Source organism: Scatophagus argus, chromosome 19 (assembly GCF_020382885.2).
Source record: "Scatophagus argus isolate fScaArg1 chromosome 19, fScaArg1.pri, whole genome shotgun sequence".
Lineage (NCBI taxonomy): Eukaryota > Metazoa > Chordata > Actinopteri > Scatophagidae > Scatophagus > Scatophagus argus.
In genome coordinates, this window is record NC_058511.1 from 15408665 (window position 1) to 15430626 (window position 21962).

Sequence of the window (21962 nt, forward strand, 5' to 3'; positions counted from 1 at the left end):
GAAAAATGAAATCAATAGTCTTCTCAAGCATGCCATTGGATACCTCTGAAAACAGTACTGCAGGAGTAAAATCCACAAAATGTGCAAGGGAGCAATGAAATGCAGGTGACTGCCTCAGGCACACAACGTATTACTGAACCTCTATCAAAGTTTGTTAACTTTTTTCTGAAAGACACACTGGGAGGAAGAGATAATATATTGCTATACTATACTACTAAAGAGAGATATACTGAATTTCAACACAACACAATGACACCTACTGGACTGAATGGTTGTTTCAGTTTTAAATGCTTCTTCCAAAAAAGTTTTAAAATATAGAAACAAAAATTGTATATCACAGAACATGTAACCTCACAACTGTTGAAGTGTATGGGATCCACCATTTCACATGTTCTTGGTCATTATTATATTGTCAAGAAAAGATACACGTATGGGACCTCAGGAAGTAAGTATCATGTGACCCTTTAATCCAATCACCTACCAACTCCTTTATTTAAATTAAATCATTCTCATTTTATGAGAAAACTGACATTCTTTACTTCTAAAATGGCTGGGTTATCCATTTCCCCTTGTCTAGCCACATTTTAATGGCTAAGCTAAGGTAACTGCTTCAAGCTTAACATTATATTATGCAAGAGACAGGATGGTACCAGTCTTCTCATATAACTCCTGACAAAAAAGGCAAATTCTACATCTTCCAAAATGTCAAATGTCAAATGTTTAATGCATCATGGAAAAAAAAAGACAACAAACCAAAAACAAAAAACAATGGTCCCTGAATTAACCTTAATTGTTCCTGTACCCATGGCCATAATTGTAGGTTTGGTAGTTACTGTAATAATGACATAAACTTCATTCTTTAAATGAATATCTTGTGTCCATTTCTTTATTTGCAACAATCCACAATATGTATGTGTTTGTCTAACACCAACCTGCTATCAGTGCATACCAAATGGTTAAGCAAGTAAAGTGCACTCATTCTGTGTGTGTGTTTTCTTGTGAATGGTTGAACATTGAGCTGTTTAATTTAGAGAACAAACAAGCTCTTGATCAGTACTGGGACCTGACAGTACAATGTAAATGCTATGTTTAAGCTTCACTGATTAGAGTCTCATTGTGTGCAGTATAACATCTGATAAGAACACAAGCTGAAGTGATTCAGTGCCTGCTCACATATATCTACTGTGTACAAGCCACAGATGTAGTAGCCATAGTAGGAGTACAAAAAACAACAACCTGTACAAACAGTAACAGTACACTTACAACTGAGCTTAACGGTTACACCCAAACCTGATTTGACATGGCTAAAGTACTTTACTTCAGGTTAGTTCAGGTTAAGAAACACTGTCAAAAATAAATTCAGTATTTGAAAATCATATAGCAACTTCACGCTTTCATAAGATTTGGGTTTGCAAAAGGTTGTAGCTGCAGATGTCAAGTGACTTTGGTTGGAAACCTTCTCAAGTTCATCAAGTTTTCAACACTGTAGTTATTTAAAAATATATGTGTTGTGTCTTTCATAGCATTGACAAACTGTGTCTGTAATACTGAAAAACAAAGTCATGAGGCTCACACAACTCGTCAATTGTGTTTTATAACCTCTGCAAAAACAACAAAGCTCCACAGATCACGGAAAATTTCGCAGGAAAAGAAAAGGAGGTGCTGGAAGCACACAACAAACCAGTTTGTGCAAACACTAGCAGCGAGACTGCAGAACCAACAGCGACAAAGGTGAGTGGATTATGATGTCATAGCAGGTGACAGGCAGCACGTGATCAGGTAAAGTGTGGGGCACACAGGGCAGTGAACAAGGCAAACTGTCCAAAGTAGAAGAGGTAAGAGTGTCACACAGTCTAAAGTGTCTTGTCTCACATCTCAATATGAGCTTCCTTGGCTGGTGAGGGGTCCCTTAACGAGCCAGAAATGGTGTAAAACCTGTACAGACATGAAAACAGGAAGGAACAAGCACATGAGCACCAGAAAAAGAGATCTCCAGAAGAGGTTAGGCTATAACTGGCTATAAAACTGAATTGTGACAATATGATGAAGCTGTTTTTGATTTAAAACTTGATTTCTCTGCAGCGAGGCGTGGTGGAACGGGTGCGCTTGCCCCATGTACGGAAAGTTGAAGTCCCTTGATAGCAGTGATCAGGGTTTGACTCCGGGCTGCATTTTTTTGCTTGACTTCCCCTCTCTCTCTGACCCTTCATTTCCTGTCACTCTCTCTTACTGTCCTATCCAGTAAAGGCATAAGTGCCCAAAAAAAATATAATGAAAAAAATTTGATTTAATTTTTGTGAAACATTTCAATTTTAAGACACAGAAAGTACTTTTGTTGTTCGATAAAATCCATCCATCCATCCATCCATTTTCTATGCCGCTTATCCGTCAGGGTCGCGGGGGAGCTGGAGCCCATCCCAGCTGACTACGGGCGAGAGGCGGGGTCCACCCTGGACTGGTCGCCAGTCAATTGCAGGGCTGACACACAAAGACAGACAACCACACACTCTCACACTCACACCTAGGGGCAATGTAGAGTAGCCAATTAACCTAATGTGCATGTTTTTTTTGGGGAGGAAGCCGGAGTACCCGGAGAAAAGCCACGCAGGCACAGGGAGAACATGCAAACTCCACATAGAAGGGCCCAGAACCTGGAACCCTCTTGCTATGAGGCGACAGTGCTAACCACTGCACCACCGTACCGTGCCGCCCCTTCGATAAAATCTATTAATGCAAAATACCTGCAGGATCCTCAGACACATTCTTTAAACTTCTTGTGTCTGTGTGTGCGTATCTGCTTAATTACAGGAGTGGAGTCAGGCCACCAGCTGCCAGCCATTATCATCATTCTGTTCTGTTTCAAATACATAGTTACTATTTATACTCACATATTCAGCCTCCCTTTGTGCTTGCCCAGTTTGTAATTCCTGTTCTCCTCCATCTGCAGTTCCTCAGCTTGACCTCTGCTACTGTCATCACTACTCCCCTGTTGCTTCCACCCTCTCAGCTGGCTCTGTTCTGACCTCCCCTGGTCTCCGTTAAGTGAATGTTCTTTATCTGGCTTCTTCTTAGCCTTGAGCCACTTTCTACAGCCTCTCAGCTAAGTTTTTCCCTTCATCCAAGCAAGTTTATAAATTTTTTGAAATTCCGTTCCCAGAAGTTGCATTCCTGAATTCAAGATTCAAAGCGTTTATCATATACACCATAAATAAACAAGTTCTCTGAACAATGAAATTCTTCCTTTGCTTTCCACTGTGAATGCCACAAGAGGTATAAAATTAAATTCCGAAAATAAGATTATTTAAGAATAAAAGATATTTACTGGTAGCTACAAAACTGCTGCACAGGCCTATGAGTATGAAGCATAAGTGAAACAGCTAATGCATTTGCATCTCTAGTACTCTACATAAAGCAATGCTAGGCTTCATCAGAAATTTCACCAGAATAAAGACTGGACAGTTAACACGCTCTGTTTTACCTTGACTTTCGGAAATGTCTGCGTTCCTTCAGAGCCTTAAAGCAGGAGGATTTCGCACAGGAATTTTTCAGGTCCACAACCTGGTAGATAATGGGGTTGTACATGGCTGAGGACTTGGCCAGCAGTGTGGGAATGACAGACACAGGGATGGGCACAGAATCCGGCTCACCAAACGCTGACACCACTGACACCACTGCATAAGGGATCCAGGCTATCAAGAAGCCTGCACAGATCAGCATTGCCACCTGGAAGAGGATACAAATAGGATGGATAGAAATATTCAGATCACAGATTTGTACTTAACATAAGTACTACTGAAATGTCTGCATCCTTGATCTTGCTTTTTTTGCTGCTCCTTTTCCTTCTGTCGCCTTCCCCCCATCCTCTCACCCACCTTTGTGAGTTTCATCTCAAGGTTGTGACTGTTTCTGATGCGGGCGTCAAAGTGTGAAATCTCCTTTGTGGAGGATTTCACCTTGAAGATGATCATGACATAGGAGAAGACAATGATGCCAGTGGGGAGGATAAGACAGAAGAACAGGATGGCCATGACGAAGCTCTGGCCAGACACAGAGGCCTGTGCCAGCCACCAGTCCAGTGTGCATGAGGTCCCAAAGGGCTCTGGGGCATAGCTTCCCCAGCCAATCAGGGGCATGGTGGCCCAGAAAGCTGCATACATCCACACAAAGGCCACACACAGGAAAGCATGGTGGCGTTTTAGCCATGTGCCTAAGAGTGGAGGAAAAGACAGGAAGAATGTGATGAGATATGATAAAAACTATACTGTCGTTTGTTTTTTTTAATTTATGAAAACAAGAAAGAAGTTTTGGCAGGTGAGTAAAAAAAATTGCACTCGACAAAGGTATTTTGTTTTAATTACCTACACCATGTTCAGAGTGCATAGAGAAATGAAAGCGCACAAGGAAGAAAACATAAATGCTTTCATTCCTTTTCAGAACATGGTGTAACAGATTTTCAGAAGAATTTTCATCTGAGATGCAAATGAGAAATTTCTTTTTGTTAAGGCAGGTGCACACGTGATGGTGTACATGGAATTCAAATGTTTTGGAGACCCTGGTGGAAGAAGATCCTGACGTACCATATCTGAGATGGCAGATCTTAAGGTACCGGTCCAGGCTGACCAAGGTCATCGTGATGAGGCTCCCGCAGCCAAAGAAGAAGCCCGCCCAGCCATAGAAACGACAACCCTCCCAGCCGAACAACCAGCGGTGGGACAAACTAGATACAATGAAAAAGGGCTTTCCTGTCACTGCAAGGACAGAGAAGGGGAAAGATGGAGATGACGGGGAGGGGGATAAAAGAATGAGACACATGACACAGGGTGTATCGCATCTTAAAGCTTCTCAGAGGACTTTCATTTTAATCATGAAAACACTGATGGAAATCAGATAAAAGAGATAAAAATAAATAAAATAATAAAGATAAAATAAGTATGCTCTACAAGCTCCGCAATCAATATTACACACACCACATATCACACACATAATCAGAATTTACTTTATGCTCGCATTTGGCAATTAGTAAAAACTTAATAAAATGAAGTTTTTGCTGCTTATTGTTGTTTTATTCTTATTGTTCATTTTCAGAATTAGATTTTTAAAACTTCACGTCAACAAACCTCAAAAACCACAGAAAAAAAAAGATGTACTCTAAATTACTGGAGAAATCACTTTAAATGCTATTTAAATTATCCATGCAGCCTTATTTCTAGTTGTATTGTCCAAACCGCACACCATAATATTTCAAAGGCTGGTAGAGTCATTTCATGAAGCACTGACACTCTAAAATCCCCTGGGACTCCCTTCACACTCCCACTTCTTCCTGAATGGTTGAGGATCTGCCAACCTCACCTCAGCAGTGCATCTAAAGATCATTCTACAACAGTGAGATGTAACACCTGATTCATGTGAGTCAGTAATTTTATTTAATAAGAACATGTCTTTACTTTTGATTCTGGAAAGATATTTTTAACAATTTCCTAAAAAACTTTAATAAAACTTTACTTTTAATTAGAATTTTAATGGTTAGATTTAATGGTTAGATTAAATGTTAGATATTTAGATGTAAATATAAAATATATTGCAGCAGTTATTAATAATGACAGTTTTCACTATTGACTGTAAAATAAAGATGGACCACATGAAACTTCCCTAAAAGCTAAACCAACGTTAAGTTAAGCCAGCCCCTGGTTGTTGGCTGCAGCACAGGTCATAAACATGTCCCCCTACAAAGACAGACGAGATGGTTTCTGTTGTTTTAAGTAGTTCTTCCACAGTCTGTTGAGACATAAAAGCTACAGTTGTTGTTGTTGTTGTTGCCTTGGGACAAAAAAATGCAGCCAGTAAAACTTTGGTCTGTGTCCTGAAGTGCAGATGACAAAAAGCCCTTTTTTCATTTCCCAGTATTTCCAACTAAAAAAATAAAAAGCAGCAATACATGTGACAACTTTGTGACAAAGGTCTCATTACTGAAAAGCATAAATGGAAGTAACAAAGGCGAGGGAAAGTTCCTCTAACTGTTTATCAAATCAGAGCAGTTCCTCGTAATTCTCACAGAAGATTTACTATGAGTATTACTGCCTGAAAGGTAACAGTCACATGAAAGTGTGAAAGCTGACCTTTATCCTTTAAGCACAAGGCTCAAGTGTGTGTGAAAGTGAGATAGCACCCCCACCCAGCCAGCCAGCCACCCTTAAGTTGGACAGGCCAAGGGCCATGTGGCATACCCAGCAGTCTGAAAAGGATAAACATGAAAACCTCTTGAGGCAAGATTGCATGAAGCATAATGAGCCAGATTTTTTCTTGGAATCAATGAAAAACCAGCAGGGCATGCTCACACGCCTGCACACTGCTGCTCACATGCTCAGCTGACTAATAGCATTTACACATTTATTGTGGGTCACGACAATAATGATAAAGAAATACTAAAAAACAAACAACTGTTGTGTTTGTCCTTTGACTTGTCCAGCCTGCTAACAGTGATCATCGCTCTCATTTTATCATTATCAAATAAATAGAGAATATTTGCAGTGTTGACTTTTGGCACTTGATGTATGCCATCCATCCATTCTCCGCTGTACCGCTCATCTGCCATGGTTCGGAGGTGGGGGGGTGGGAGCCTATCCCAGCTGACTACAGATAAGACGCCTGTAGTCAGAGGATCAGTTGTTTGGTGTATGCTTCTTCCTTAATTTGCACTACAGGGGACTTCTGAATTCATATATGAGCAACAACAGCAGCTTCAGTTTGTAGGACAGGAACAGAAACAGAATGACTCAGTAAAAGTGTTAGCACTGAAAACTAAAATTACTCAGACTAAAATAAAACTCAGTAGTTTAATAGCAGTTTTTGGGGACTGCTTTGCTGAGGATCTGCTAGCAATGGTGCACTAGTGACTATTTATTGTTTTGGTTTGGTCTTTTCATGGGATTTATTAACCCTGATAAAGTTTTCAAAAAAGACTGTTCTAGAAACTATTTCAAAAGAGAACAGTGGATATATTTCTTAGGTAACCAACACAGTTAAAATAGCAGGACTGAAACATAACCTCTGCCATGTCCTCAGCATACATAAGGGTGCATGGTCTTGAAGGAAGCTGTGTCTTCAAGCCTGCAACTGAGAAGTGGATCTAAATTATACACAAAATTGGTAGCAAAAGGATCAGAAATGGTTGCTGAAGACAGTTTCTCAGAAGCTGTCAGGTGAAACGGTGGGCTGAACCTTAATTTAAACAGGCCATCAGTTTTCAGGATGTTGCTTGTAAAACATTTTTTAAAAAAAATAATTACCTGGTGGCAGTGTAAAGAAAGAAATGGCAGTCACCACAACACTTAGGAAACATCCTCTGGACACCATGAATGTTCATACTAAACTTCATCGCCAGTAGATGTTGAGGTGACTTGCTGTAGACCAAAGTGTTAGATGGACTGAATGAATCAGCTAAATGACCTGACCTCATCATCTTTAGGTCCTACAGGTCAAAAACTAATTTCAATAATGGAGTATGTTCACAATGCTAATGTATTTGGCTTCTCTTGATCTGCAGATTATCTGCTCTCGCTCATTCTGCGTTCCTCCTGAAAAGATCTGGTTATTATCAGCTAAGACAATCACTATTACTTTTTTAAAATTCTTATCAATGTTTTTGTCTTGAAATGGCAAAAATTGGTTTGAGAGATATTAACCAGTTTTGAACACTGTCATAGATGAGTTTCCTCTAGTGATGATCAAGAAGAGCACATCATGTCCTTGTAAGCTGCACATGAAGGCTTATAAACAGGACAGGTCAGCTAGAGGAGGATTAGTGAGTATTACAGCACTGAGAACTACATCAAGTAATATGTAAGGTACAAATGTGAAATTACATGATTTCTGCATAGTGTAAAAATCTATTGTTAATATATTGCTTATATGGATATCTGTACTAAGTTTGATTTCCAATAGCTGTTGACACATTTCAGTCTGGGCCAAAGTTGTGGACTGACTCACTGAGAAATCCTTAAAGCCGTGTGCTAACATAATTAAATAAAGAACACTCTGAATATCTGCAACACCCTGCCCAAGCACTGCCACATGTTTTAGGTTTCCAATAGGATTACTCCAACTGGTCAAAATGACCAGCTTTGCTTTATTCTGAAATGAATAATAAATACTCAAAAAAATACTCAAAAAATATGATATTTGCATTTGGTGTTTGCCAGGAAGGTTTTTTTCCATTGTGGAAAGAGACAATGTGTTAATAATAGTAAGGGTTTTCAATGAATGAGTGGCACACCATGTTTTAGTCTTTGTGTTCTAGGCAAGAAAACTGGAACTAGAAGCTGAAAGATTCAAAGCTATGAAACATTTTTATTAAAGGCATCCAGTTCAAATAGAATCAAGCGGCTCTGTCAAAAGAATATATTATTATGCTTTTGATCTTCAGCATCGCTGATAAAGCAGTTCAAACTGGTCTCCATAGGACAGATGGCCTATCCTCATCTCACCACAAAGATCTGTCTTTGGAATAACATTTGCTACAAGAATTTCTTTTCTGAAAAAAAAAAAAAAATCTCTATCTTATTGATTAAGTAACAGTAAGTAACAGTATGACAGACATGCAGATGGTTTATTTACTGACACTTTATTTACTCTGACTACGACAGTGACCGAGCAAGAAGGAAGAGTCAATCTTGAAATGGCTTTTAGATGTTGGTGAGAACTTCATAAAATAAAAGATAATATTAGCTGGCTTGCTATGTCTCATGTTGTTGCACTTGCTAGATGATGTGTTTGCAAAGTTATCGACTATTTTTTTTAATCATAAGTAATGTAATCATAACACATCGGCATGTAAAGCTGTTCCATATTTACAGCAGTGGTTAATAAGTGTATCATATTCTGAAACTGTAAGCCAAATGGCAAATAATACGAATGATTACATAATGTTGCTTTGAATTACCAGAGGACACCTTATGAAAGAGCACAACTTAACAGATTTATGTCAATAGTGCACCAAGATGCTGTGACCTTTATGCCATCACTCAAATGCTGGGATGACCCATTTTCAAATAAAAAGTCTTCAGTTATTCTCAATATTCCCATGTTATCATTCCTGTCACAAGGCATGTTTAACAGCATTTATTGTCAGCCAGGACTACTGAGTAGCTGCAGGGGCAAACACATGGGCTACTAACCCAGCCTTGTTCACACACATGGTCTCTGTTGACTTCAATTTGACTGTGTCAGCATTTATAAAGCAGGCCATGCATAGATCAGCATCCCACACTGATGATCCGGGTCCAGGCAGTGTGACTTGGTTACGTGTTTGTATTTTCTGAACTGAAAATTATTTGACCTTCACCTTGAAAGATCCCTAGTCTGATGACTGATTTCAGTTATTTTTTGTGCATGTTTGTTACAGCATCTCTGGTAAATGTTGATTTAGTCCATCGTCTGGTACCTTGTAGTTGTTTTTAAAGTCGACTCATCTGACAAAACCAAAAAGCCACATCATGTGCAGAGCTTGAATAATTTGTATGTATATATTTTAAGGTTAACAAGATATTATTTCCATTCTGGTTGATTTGTGGGTGTAATGATGTTATGGTAATATTGGCAGCTGTATGAGCTACAGTTTGGGAATTAAAGGTTCAGTATAAGTAGACTTACATGTTTGCATTATCAAACATTATCCAACATTTTTTCAAACAATTGTATAGAAGTGCTGTCCAGTGTCAGGGATCCTTATCACTCTCTGTATCTGACAATTTGAAAAGGCACTATTATTATCATATTCAACATGCATAAGTTAACTTGTTATCGAGCTAGCTTACTTGCAAGTCCAGCATGCCTCTAGGGATGGTGATGTCAGTTTGCTGTGACTTGCTTGGTGCTGACTGAAATATCTTGTACTGTACTGGATAGATTTGTTATGACATTCTTTACAGGTATTCATAGTCCTCAAAGGATGAATCATACTGTTGTTGGTGATCCCCTGACCACCCTGAGGTAGAAATGTTTCTTTTTTGTGGAAATGGTGCTCCTGTCTACTAATCACCTAATCGCCTACTGCTCAAAGCTGAGACAACTGAACCAGTTGTTACAGTTAAGTAGGACAACTGTAACTGTAACTGTAAATGAAGAATTAGCTCCAGGAAATCATATTCTTGTAAGGATAAGAGCAGGACTACTCCAAGTAATAACAAGTTTTTAAGCCATTTGAATGATTGCATTGAATGATGCATCCTTCTGAGATTCTCAAGTGAGCTTTCTTTTACCAAAACATTCAACTGCACTGCTTTAGTGGAATGAGCCTCATACCTGTTTGCGCAAAGGGAAAGTCAATTTTAATGTCAAGCAAACACAAAAATTGAGTCACGGATTCCAATTATCCTTTTTGTGGGATGGCGATGGAACGATCCACCCAATTGTGGCTCTGGTTGGCCTGAATTCATGGCTTTCTTTTGTTAGGTGGGTTAGGCCTAGGAGGCTGAAGGATGATGATTGGTTAAGGTTGGGGCAAGAATATAAGGCGAAGCTAATCCATTAGCGTGGATCATTCTGTCATCATCCCTGTACACTTGTATCGTAGATTATATTTCCCATCATACCACTTGATAACATATTTTCATTAGGCACTCTCTGTCTAGTAAACGCTTGCATCTTTTAAACTCACACCTCCATTTTGTGACAATTTTTGTCAAGGTTTAGTTTAGCCTAAAGAAATTCCTCCATGGAAGACATGTTTTAATAGTTATCACAGGCTTAGCAGTATTCCCCATGATGACTAAAGTGACCTTTATATGTAGGGAAAATGTGTTAGGTTGTCGGTTAGGTTGTATTTCTCAATGTGACAGTGTCCACTGGTGAGAGAAAACCAAATAAAAATCTAAATGTCAAAGCATTCCTCTGAGGCCACAAGTGTGTGCTAACAAATGAGTCAGCCTCAGAAAAAGAAACACATCAGTTAATAAAGGAGAAAGTCAATAAAGGCTGAATTTAAATTGGTCCCGAGGTGATGAATCAAAGGCACAATGAGCTGGAACAATTTAATATGGACAACAACATTTTGAGATGCATTAAATAATTTTGGTGAAATAGAAAAACACAGTGAAAGTTAATGAAAATGCTGCCAACAGATAGCCAGAGGGGGAATAACTGGAGAAATGGAATTCACTTAATTTCTGTGACACCTTGAAGGAAGGTCCTGAAAATGCAAGGAGTAAGCCAATACGACATGTATGAGGAAGCACTGACCGAGAACTAAATGAGTTGACTGACCCCTCAGTATGCCAATCTATATTAAGGCTTGTTGCGTTTGTTGCTATTGCTTAAGAAAATGATTAAATCTTGTGAAAATTGCATAGTGTGTCTTCCTTGAAGTACAGTTGCCCTGAGATGTCAGTGCACTGCAACTCAAGAAAACATGCATAATACACAAGCAAATTAAGAAAATTTTTCAGAAACAAATGGTGCAGGCATGGTGCAAACACTACAGGCATGGAAACACCAACACAAGCCTCTCCTCCATAAGTAGATGCACATTTTCTTCTGTTCAGTGATACAGTGTAATTCGGTGGAGAGAGAGTAGTTCCTACAGGGGGATTAGCTTCAGTAACAGGAACGTGATTTCTAGAAAGGGACATTCTTGTTGAGTTTTCTGAATGTATTATTTCGGTGGTTTAAGGTTCCATTATATTCACGAGTAGGCAGACAGCTGGTATCTTCAAAACTTGCAACTGACCATGCAATCTACACAGATGAAGTACTACAGGTAAGAGAAAAAAATATATATATATTTTTTTTGATTTTGGGGTGATCTTTCTCATTAAGGTTCTCCAACATTTGCATTATTTGACTGATCTACTGCATTTACATGATTGAAGACATCTGGCGCTACTGTTACCTCTGCTAGTTGTCCAGCCAATCTGATATGCTTAATTTTTAGTTTTGATGGGTTTTTTTTTTATTCCAAATGGTGTTTCCTTCATTCTTTTGCACATTCATTTTCCTTGTGAAATTGTGTAATCACTCTGGGCATTTCAAATTTTTCATGCAAGTGCTTGATAAGGTAATCTTGAATCAGTATTACAGAAAAAGTGACAAATAAATCTTCCAAGAGTTGCACACTCAAACCCATACCTGATATGCCAAAGTCAAAGATGGCTAGATTAACAGTCATGAGCTCAGGAGGCTTCAACTTGGTCTTGCGTTTTATGGTCATATAAATGACGTAGCCATTCCCTGTTGCAGACATGATTCCTGCAAGAGACAGAGAGAAAGAGAGAGAGTTTGAAATAAACACCAATTGCACTTAAGTGAAGGGATGTGTTAAAAATAATGTGTTAACCTCACGCACCAGGTACAGGACAAGGTGTCAGTTTCTTTTCCCTCCTTCTACAGTATGATCTACTGTAGCTGACAGAGTAATAACAAATATTTGTTCCTTTGACTCTTACTCACTTTTCACTGGATCCTCAATCTCGGGCAAATTTGATCACTGGTCATTCTTTTGCTGTGATATAAATGTTGACTTATTGTATTAAAGCACAATGTAATTTAAGAGAGAAATACTGCAAAGAAGCCAGTGAACAACGCATATAGGCTACAAACACATGCGTTTTTCATCAAGTGGGTAATTTAACTAAAATAGCTCATAGATAAACTGTAGACTGTTAATCTGAAAATTCTGTGGAAAAAAAGCAGAGATGAAAAACAGATGCAATACATGTCTCACTTTCTGGCACAGTGTAGATAATGTTTAGCTTGAGGTAGAAATAAAACAAGCCAGCTAGATAGATAGATAGATATAATTTATTGATCCCAGGCTGGGAAATTACAGTGCAGCAGCAGCAGCATTACACACAGTGACGATATTGTGAGAGAAAAAAAAGAATAACCTATACTATGTTAAGATAGCAATATACAAAGCAATATAAAGATGCATATACAACAAATAAACAGTAAAAATGTATATACAACAAATCAGCAGATTGAATGTTGTGCAAGATAAAATAAAATGTAAGATGCAGTGAACCGTGCGTAAAAAAACATATAAGGTGCAGTGACCAGAGTTTAGCCGTTATTGTACAGTGTGATGGCATGTGGCAGGAAAGATTTCCTGTATCGGTCCCTTCGACAGCAGAGCTGTAGCAGCCTGTGAGAGAAGGTGCTTCGCTGTCTGTCTACTGTGTGATGGAGAAATTTAATTTAATAAAACAGGACAACAACATCCGCAAAATGCAGAGATGAAATCCTGTGGTTCCCAAACCGGACACCCTCAGGTCCCTGGCTGTGCCTAGAAATCCTGTCCATAAAAGTGATGAACAGGACCGACAAAGGACAGCCTTGCCGGAAGCCAATATGCACTGGGAACAGGTCTGATTTACTGCTGTCAAGGCGAACCAGACTCCTGCTCCTGGGACAGTGCCCTTGGACTGGCAGACTGGGATGGTGGTCCCTCTTTTTAAGAAGGCGGACCGGAGGGTGTTCTCCAACTACAGAGGGATCACACTCCTCAGGCTCCCTGGGAAAGTCTATTCCAGGGTACCGGAGAGGAGAATTCGGTCGATAGCTGAATGGATCAGATCCAGGAGGAACAATGCGGTTTTCGCCCTAGTCGTGGAACCCTGGACCTGCTCTATACCCTCCGCAGGGTGCTTGAGGGTTCATGGGAGTTTCCCCAACTGGTCTACATGTGCTTTGTGGACTTGGAGAAGGCATTCGACCATGTTCCTCACGGCATCCTGTGGGAGGTGCTCCGGGAGTATGGGGTGCGGGGCTCTTTGCTAAGGGCTGTGCAGTCTCAGCCTATATTCAGAAACTTTTTAAATTACTTTTAGTCCATTGTTACAATCTAAAAGTCGTTTCAGCTGCTCATGAATCCTCTTCACTCAGAAATATTCACAACATGATGATAGGAGTGTTGCATCAGTGCGACCAATCACAGCAGAGACAAGTGACTGTTCATTGATCAGTGTCTGTTTCAAAATGTTTCTAAAGCCTTGTATAGATTTGTTTTTTTTTCAAACAGATTACTACAGTAAAGTGATGTAAAGGTTTCGGTGCAGGAGAAACGACTGACGAACTGACAGCTGTTTTAATGTTCACAGAGTCACTGCTTTATAAAGGACAATGAAGCCTTTAAATAAGTATTATAAATTTTCAGTAAATCCACAATGTCCACAGATCACTGTCTCTGTCCTTACACCAGTATGCTGACAGACTCATCCATATGGTAATTTTATAGCCCATGGGTAACCAGGCTATATCCTACGTGGATTTTAATGTTTGCAAAGACTTTTGACTGAATGACAGAGGAAATGAAAACATATCTCAGATTGCTGCTTTACACTCATCAAAAGGTTAGGAGATTACAATTACAATTATATATTTTTTATTGTTGTTACAATGTTGTGGTGTAAAGGAACACTGTGCTATCTTTAGTATTTCATTACTCCAAATAGTTAATTTCTTTTTAAAATGCAATCATCTTGAGACACAGGATCTGCTTTTATTCTGTGACTCTTAAAAGGCCATGAATGAAACATGACAAGCAAAAGCTTCTGGCAAGACCATTCACATCAGGCAGTCAACACCTCTGGTAGCAACACATTTATGCCACCAAATCAAATATTGTACTCAACAGCAGCTTATAGATGTTATATAAACTCTAATTGTAAAATGCACGTAAAAAACTCATTGTCCCATGCACAGAGACTGATGAGAGTGTGGAAGGAGACAGATTTGAGACAGATTACCGACCTCTCTACACCACATCCCCATCGGTCTGACTCTGATCCATGACATCCATGATGATGAAATCGTATGAAATGTGTTTTCTTTGCTTCAGCAACAGTGAGACAAGAATGCAGCACTGTGAGAGACTAACATGACATTTTCTGTTTAGACTGGTCAAAACAATCTTTCAGTACAATGAACACATTATGTTTTCATGTGCACTGACAGTGAACCCTGACAAGGTTTGCCTCATTCTTGAACAAATGAAGCGGATAATTGAACTTCGGAAATATTTTTGACTGATTTTAACTGATGTAAAAGTTTCTAAAAAAAAAGCGTGAGAGGGTACTTATCTCTTTGCATCTTGTAAATAAAAAATCAAATGGCCACATGCCCCGTGAATGAGGTTGTTCACTTTAGAAAGAGAAACATCTACTCTTATAGTGACTTTAAGCTATAATATATATATATATATATATATATACTATAATTGTTACTATTTTGCCGTGTTGTGGACGTTTCTAGGCACTGTGGGTCTGTGTGCAATGTGGCAACTTCCTGCAGGGTTGTGTGCAGGCATGGATGCGTTTATGTGTGCTTAAGAACATAATTATCAGAAAATGACTTGTTATTTCTTTGATTCACTGCTTTGCGGTCATTAACCTTGCTCTGCCTCTTCATTCACTGTCTCTTGAGCTGTTTGCACCCCATGATTCAGATTCATTTCAAAATTTTAATGGGTTCTCTCTTGGCACTATGACACATCCTTCCGCCAAGTTCCAGGAAACTTGAAAATCCTGCTGACAAACAGACAAACTGACCAGAAAACAAGACCTCCTTGGTGCAGTTAAAGATCAGCCCCAATAACAGCATCTGTGGGCATCTCAACTAGGAAAACTAGAATGTCCAGAAACAAGAGTATGATGAACACGCTGCCAGTTTTTACTAAACCTCAGGTGTGTGGTGCAGCAAATGTGAACAATGCATGAATTTCGGCTGAATCACTATCTTATATGCAATACTATTGAGCAAAAGAAAGCAGCACAACCTGCATTTAATAATAATGTACAGACCAAGATACACTCCATCATCTTTAACTCGCCTACTGTATTCTGCACATGCATGGCCTTTTTCCACACAGCTACACTGAAATGAATGTAGATACACTCTCTTATCTGACAGAGTCCAAGCAACATCGCTATTACTACCTCAATCTGTCCTCTGACCAGATTAACAACAGATAGGAGAAAACCTCACCTCTTGGCCAGGGTTAACCCATTTAGTCATAAATCTATTGGACTGTCAGTTCCTTCCCTTTCACCCTTTTTGATATTGAACAAATGCATTCTCTGTTGTATACACCATATTCATTCCAATTATTTTTTTGCGGCACATGGGGTAAAACGGCAAATTAAATTAAAAAAAAGAAAGAAAGAAAAATAACACAATGAATGCACTGTGCTCCTTATCATCTCCATGCACTCATATGATGCACTGCACCAGGAAATGAGGCTGTCAGCCAAGGTTGGGCTGTTGGGAGCATTTCTACAAGATGTACTGGGAAAAAATTGATTTTCATAAGAAATCCTTGTAAAAAACTTGAATTGACAGAAAATGAATTAAATATCCTCTGAAGCATATTTTCCCTCTACCTGGTTTTCTCCATATATTTCGCATCTCTCTCTCTCTCTCTCAGCTCATCTTCTGCAGACATCAGTCACATTTACCTCTGGATATAGTGCAATCCATTTAACTTGTCTGCTGCTTATGGTTACTGGGAATTCAGGAGATGTGTCCAGCTGGGTGTTACACTGGCTTATTTTCAGGAGGATGATATTAGTTTTAGTAGTGGTGTTCATGTACTAGCTTACAAGTAGCAACAAAACGGAGTTATTTTTGTGGTTGTATGCAGAGGAGAATGCCTGCTGTTAAAGAGCCTCAAAAAGATAATGTGCATGAAGAGAATATTCAGTAGTCAGTTTTTCACCCAAATGTAGCACAGTTTGAAGAAAATGCTAATTATTGTGCATTTCCATATACTAGCGTGGGTGTGGACGTATGAGTATTAAGACAAAAAGCTGGTGGCCCTAATTCTTCCTTTGGGGGCCATTAAAACATTGCAGAAGAAGAGGGTGGGACAGGAAGATGTAATTATAAGAGCAGCTGCTAAAATTCAAAAAGGAGAGAAGCTTTGAAGAGCAGTTTAGGGCATGGTGAACATATTTCCTGTTTCCACTCAAGTTTTTTAAGTGCTATAGCGAAAATACACAGAGATATTTCCTTTATTTATTGATTTACATATTTCACATAGTGAAATATTAATGTTTGAGAGATTTGTTCATATTGTTAGGATATATGTCCCAGCGCAAGCTCATATCTCACATTCTACAACTATATGAAGACTGTGAGACAGTTTTCAACATCACTGCACGGTACATTCAAGACACAGCACTGTAAAACGATGTGGCTGGAAGGGGCTGATGGATGGATGTGTTCCCACTTCAGACAGAATGTGCGGCAACAATTTTAACGGTACAGTCATGACTTCTGCTCAAAAAAAACGTCTTGAAATCACTCCAATATCTTGCGGCCTCTGATAACTTGGATTACACTGGATGAGTGTTATGGAGCCATTTGTGTGGAGCCATTTTTATCCTGCTCCCCTGCTTCTTCAGTTGTGGAAACCTTCTGATGACTGCTCATTACAGTGATGGAGACAACAAATATCTATTCATGTACTGGATGGGTGACTGAGTTCTTGATTCCAGCAGGTAGTCAAATTTTGGTTTAGGTGCAGTTTATATATCACAATTGCAATTGATTTAGCCTTTCGATTGTTTAACTCAGTTTGTCACTGTTTATAATGTGACTGAGCTGACCTATAGACGCACACATAACAAGCCTCTCCGTTTTTCTACCCTGGTTATTATATTAAGGATTTATGTTCCCAGTGACACTTTGTTCTTCTGTGTTTCCATCAAGGCACCAATTAAGAGTTGGTAGGGGATTTGTGGCATGTGAAGGTGTGGCCGTATACTGCAGCCATTTAACCAATTACCATAATTCATGCATATAATATGTACACAATGCACTTGTCTATCACTGTTTTCCACTAAGTGGAAGAATGTTTGTTGCTGAAACCACATAATCCCCCCCAATTTTCTGAAGAGTTCGGTTTTAATTAGTTTAGCACCGATGTCTCGCGGGCAGAGAAACAAAATATTTGTTTCTCTAAAGACGACAAGACCCCTCACAGTCACACACACACACCCACACACACTCTCCAGGAACATCAAGTTCGTGTGCTCAGGTCTGTGAACACAAGGAAAGCTGCTGGGCCTGATGGAGTACCTGGAAAAGTATTCAAAGCCTGTGCTGACTAGCCTTCAACAGTCTTTAGCAAAATCTTTAACATTTCCATGATACATGCCACGATCGCACGCTGTCTCAAGTAATCTCTTAATCTCCATCCTCAAAACTTCCAAGCCCAGTAACCTCAGTGGCTTCAGGCCAGTCACATTAACACCAATGGCTGTAAAATGTTTTGAGAGACACGTTACACCACATAAAAGCCTGCCTCACTCCTGCCTTTGATCCCTATCAGTGTGCATACAAAGCAAACAGATCAACAGGCCGATGCCATCTCCACAACCCTCCACACTGCTCTCAGCCATCTGGAACATCCAGGGACCTCAGTGAGGATGCTATTCATCGACAGACAGTTCGGCCTTTAACACGATTTTCTCTGACATCCTTCTAGGCAAGTTAGCTGCCCTGGATTTCCTCCCAGCCACACAAGCCAGGATGAAAGAATTTCTAACAAACCGCCCACAGACTGTCAAGATTGGCGCCCATAGCTCCCCCACCCTTATGCTCAGGACTGGTTCCTCACAGGGCTATGTACTGAATCCGCCCCTGTATGCCATCTACACCCATGACTGCTCTCCCTTCCACCCCACCAACACGATAATTAAAGTTGTGGACAGGACCAACTTGTTGGAGGACTGGCGGCAATACATGGCTGGCTCTCAACACCAAAAAAACCTAAGATGCTTGTGGACTTCAGTAGGGACAAAGATGAGCCTGCCCCTCTCTACATCAACGATGACTGTGTGGACAGGCTATGATGACATTGCCAGCTCTTGATGCCTCTCCAGGACCAGATAGATCTTCTATGACCAAGAAGGAGGTACAGGAGCACCAAAAGCTGAACAAACACACTGAAAGACAACTTTTATCTATGGACTGTTAGGACACTCAGCTGCACTCACTTTCCTCATGTTTTATCCACCTTTGATATGGTGGATAAAATGACTAAAATGTGCAATATATTAACTACCTCATTTTTGTTTTAATTTATATAGCTGACATCTTATGTACTTGTGTTTAATTCATTGTTGTTTTACTTTTCTGTTTGAGCACTGTGAGCAGGTTAACAAAAAAATTTGTAGTCAAGACTTAATGAAGCCTGTGTGTCTCACTCTGTTTTGTCCCACGATAAATGCTGCAGACCATCCTTGTGACACCAGATTGCAATGCTACATGCAGCATTCCACAGTGTATTTCTTGCCATTTTAATTAATTAGAGAAAGAGTCCAGCTGAAACCGACTTGCTGCCATTACTACACTGGCTTCTCTTGTAAATCAGCATAGAAAAACTGTTGTAATGTTATGTAATGGAATATATTGTTACTTTTGCATAGTTTTTGCCAGAGAAGATAAGCAGAACAACATTAGAACCTACATGTTAGAAATATAAACACAAAATGTCACACAAAGTTTACACTCACAAAACTTTTCAGAGCAGACTTTCCAGACATTACCAACAGTGAGCTCCTGATTAAATTGTGCCTCTGCTGGTCTTTTTCTGAGGGAAGATTTTTCAAAAGTTTCCTGCCTCAAATTTTCTTTTACACTTTCATTTTTTAAAAATGGGGCAGAAATGTCAACTGGATGACACTTTTATTTCACCTCAAAGTTTAGGTTTTCGTTCTGTTTTGTTGCCCTGGATTAACTTCATTACCCCCGAATCCCCATAATATCATCTACATATACAACAGGTACATCTCCTCCCTAGTTATACTGGAGCCTCAACAGGATGTGGTCATGATTCAGTAATGCTAAAATTTGAAGGTAGCGACTTGACATACTGTACATTTGCCAGTCAGCTTCAAGCTCACACTGTAGCCAAGTGCAATCTCAACAACGACCCTCTTTGTTCTCTTGCCTGCCCGTAAGCAATATGATTACCAGGAAAGGTCAGTAATTCGATTTGCTGTTGAACAGTAATTGTAGTCATCTGCACATTAAGAATATGCTGTCTGAGATCATACTATTTCAAGCAAATATGATAAAATTCATACTGACTTATCCGTCAGCATACCAGTGCAACAAGACAGTTAACACAATATACTGAATCCCAGCTATTCATGTCCCAAGGCACTTTTTTGGGCCTACATTGACTGTCTATGAATACAATACAATATGGCATAGGAGAAAAGGTAAAACAAAGTAAGAACAAGTTGAGTTAACAGCTTTTCTAGTTCTTCCTGAAGTATGAATTTTTACCAAGGCAGAAGTTTCCTTTTTTTGTTCCTGGTAGATAACAACCAAGTAAAGGTAGATTCTTTTTTTCTCTTTTGTATGAGCCCAGTCAGGGTCTTGGATGGCAAAAAACAAGGAATACACACAATTGACTAAATTGTGACCAAATTACCTAATTTATGTTCTCGAGTGTATAATTTGTTTGCATTTATGTTAAACAATACTGTATCTTAGGTTTAATTGATGCCAGTGTTGTTTGGCTATAGTACATCCATGTGTCTCTATCTAAAATAAAATGGAAAACTCAACTGAATTATTTTGTGCACACAAGTTATTAGGCTCTATAGGCTCTGATAAGTTAATTAAAGAAAATTAATTAATTGTCAACTCACCCTTCTTCATTTGCTTGTAATTTAGAATATCTCTTACAAGTTCCATCCATCTTCCATACTTGGCACATACCCTTATGCTCTTTGTTTAGAAGCTTCATCTGAACAATATGTGCTGCACATTAGTTTTCATCACGTACAACACATTGTGTTGCAAGGAATTTCCTTTTCTGTATTGGAAACAATTGTTTCCTTCCTTCACAGTCAGCCAAAGTAAACCAAGTACTTGAAAGATAGATTCTTTCATGCAATGCATCCCTACAACTAAAACATTCAAACAATAACATGACAAATGCAATACTAAACTGAACTGCTTCTCAAGGGCCTGATCAAATATTAAAATTTTATATATATATAACTTGCATGCATTGCATGCAGTGAGATGTGGTTGAAATTACACTATGTTTAAGATCACTGGCATTAAACCTGATTGCAGTGACACCTGATGTCACTTTCAGTGGCAAGATGAAGTAAAAACAGCAATATGAAGAGATGAAGACAAAGAATTCTTCTTAATCAGAGACTGACCTATGACACAGATGTAAAGAGCTGCAACAATATCTGCCTCTCTGGAGAGTCTTGAGGCAAAAGGATCACCACGGAGGAGATAATGGGGCACATATGAGGAGTGCGGCCACGTCTCGTTCTCCATCACTGCCATCAGTGGGGGATGTCCTGTGAAGTGGAGGAAAAGGCTGAAACACTACGCTCCTTGCACAGATTCCAATTCCACACATATGTCCATACATGCAAATAAACACATGTAGACACAGAATAAATCATGAGCCCAGTTCCACAAACACTCTTACACTCTCAAGCCAGCAATCATGTCACAGGTGTCAAAAAGAGATTGCCTTACGTCATTCTAGCAGAGAAAGGAAACCAATTGCCTTGTTTTTATTGAGAAGATGAGACCATGATGTTAGTAGTGGGCTACTGGACGCTCCAAAAGACAGTTTTTCCTCACAAAAAGTTTTCAGTTTGCAGTAGCAAAATAATGAATGTTCAGCTTCCAGGCTAACACTGGCTTGGTTAATATGTTAGCTAATGTCACTTCACTTCAAAGTTTGTGAGTGGCACATGCAGGGCTTAAAAATGAATGATAACATTTGTTCAGGAGTCTAAAAGCTCATCCATGCTTACTGTTTATAGCCTGCGAGCTAAAATAATATATTCAGACAATTAATTTGTATTTATGCACAATCTGTTTTGATTTAATTGTCCTCACCAGGAAAAAGCTTAATTGGAAGTACCAAAGGCAGAGCAATTAATATCTAGTCAAACTGGTGTTTCTAAGTTAACACATCAACT

The 21962-nt window shown here is 39.2% G+C and overlaps 1 protein-coding gene across 1 annotated transcript in view; it reads right to left on the reverse strand.

The window, feature by feature from the left end:
* Positions 1 to 370: 370 nt before the first annotated feature.
* The window catches only part of opn5 (opsin 5), a 30937-nt gene continuing 9345 nt past the window's right edge, over positions 371 to 21962 (reverse strand). The window contains exons 2-7 of the mRNA XM_046373842.1: positions 21180 to 21326; positions 12121 to 12240; positions 4578 to 4748; positions 3873 to 4207; positions 3479 to 3723; positions 371 to 1935 (exon numbers count right to left, since the gene is read on the reverse strand). Of these exons, the coding sequence (XP_046229798.1) occupies positions 1869 to 1935; positions 3479 to 3723; positions 3873 to 4207; positions 4578 to 4748; positions 12121 to 12240; positions 21180 to 21312 (1071 nt within the window). The 5' untranslated portion in view covers positions 21313 to 21326 and the 3' untranslated portion in view covers positions 371 to 1868. The remainder of the gene's footprint in view (positions 1936 to 3478; positions 3724 to 3872; positions 4208 to 4577; positions 4749 to 12120; positions 12241 to 21179; positions 21327 to 21962) is intronic.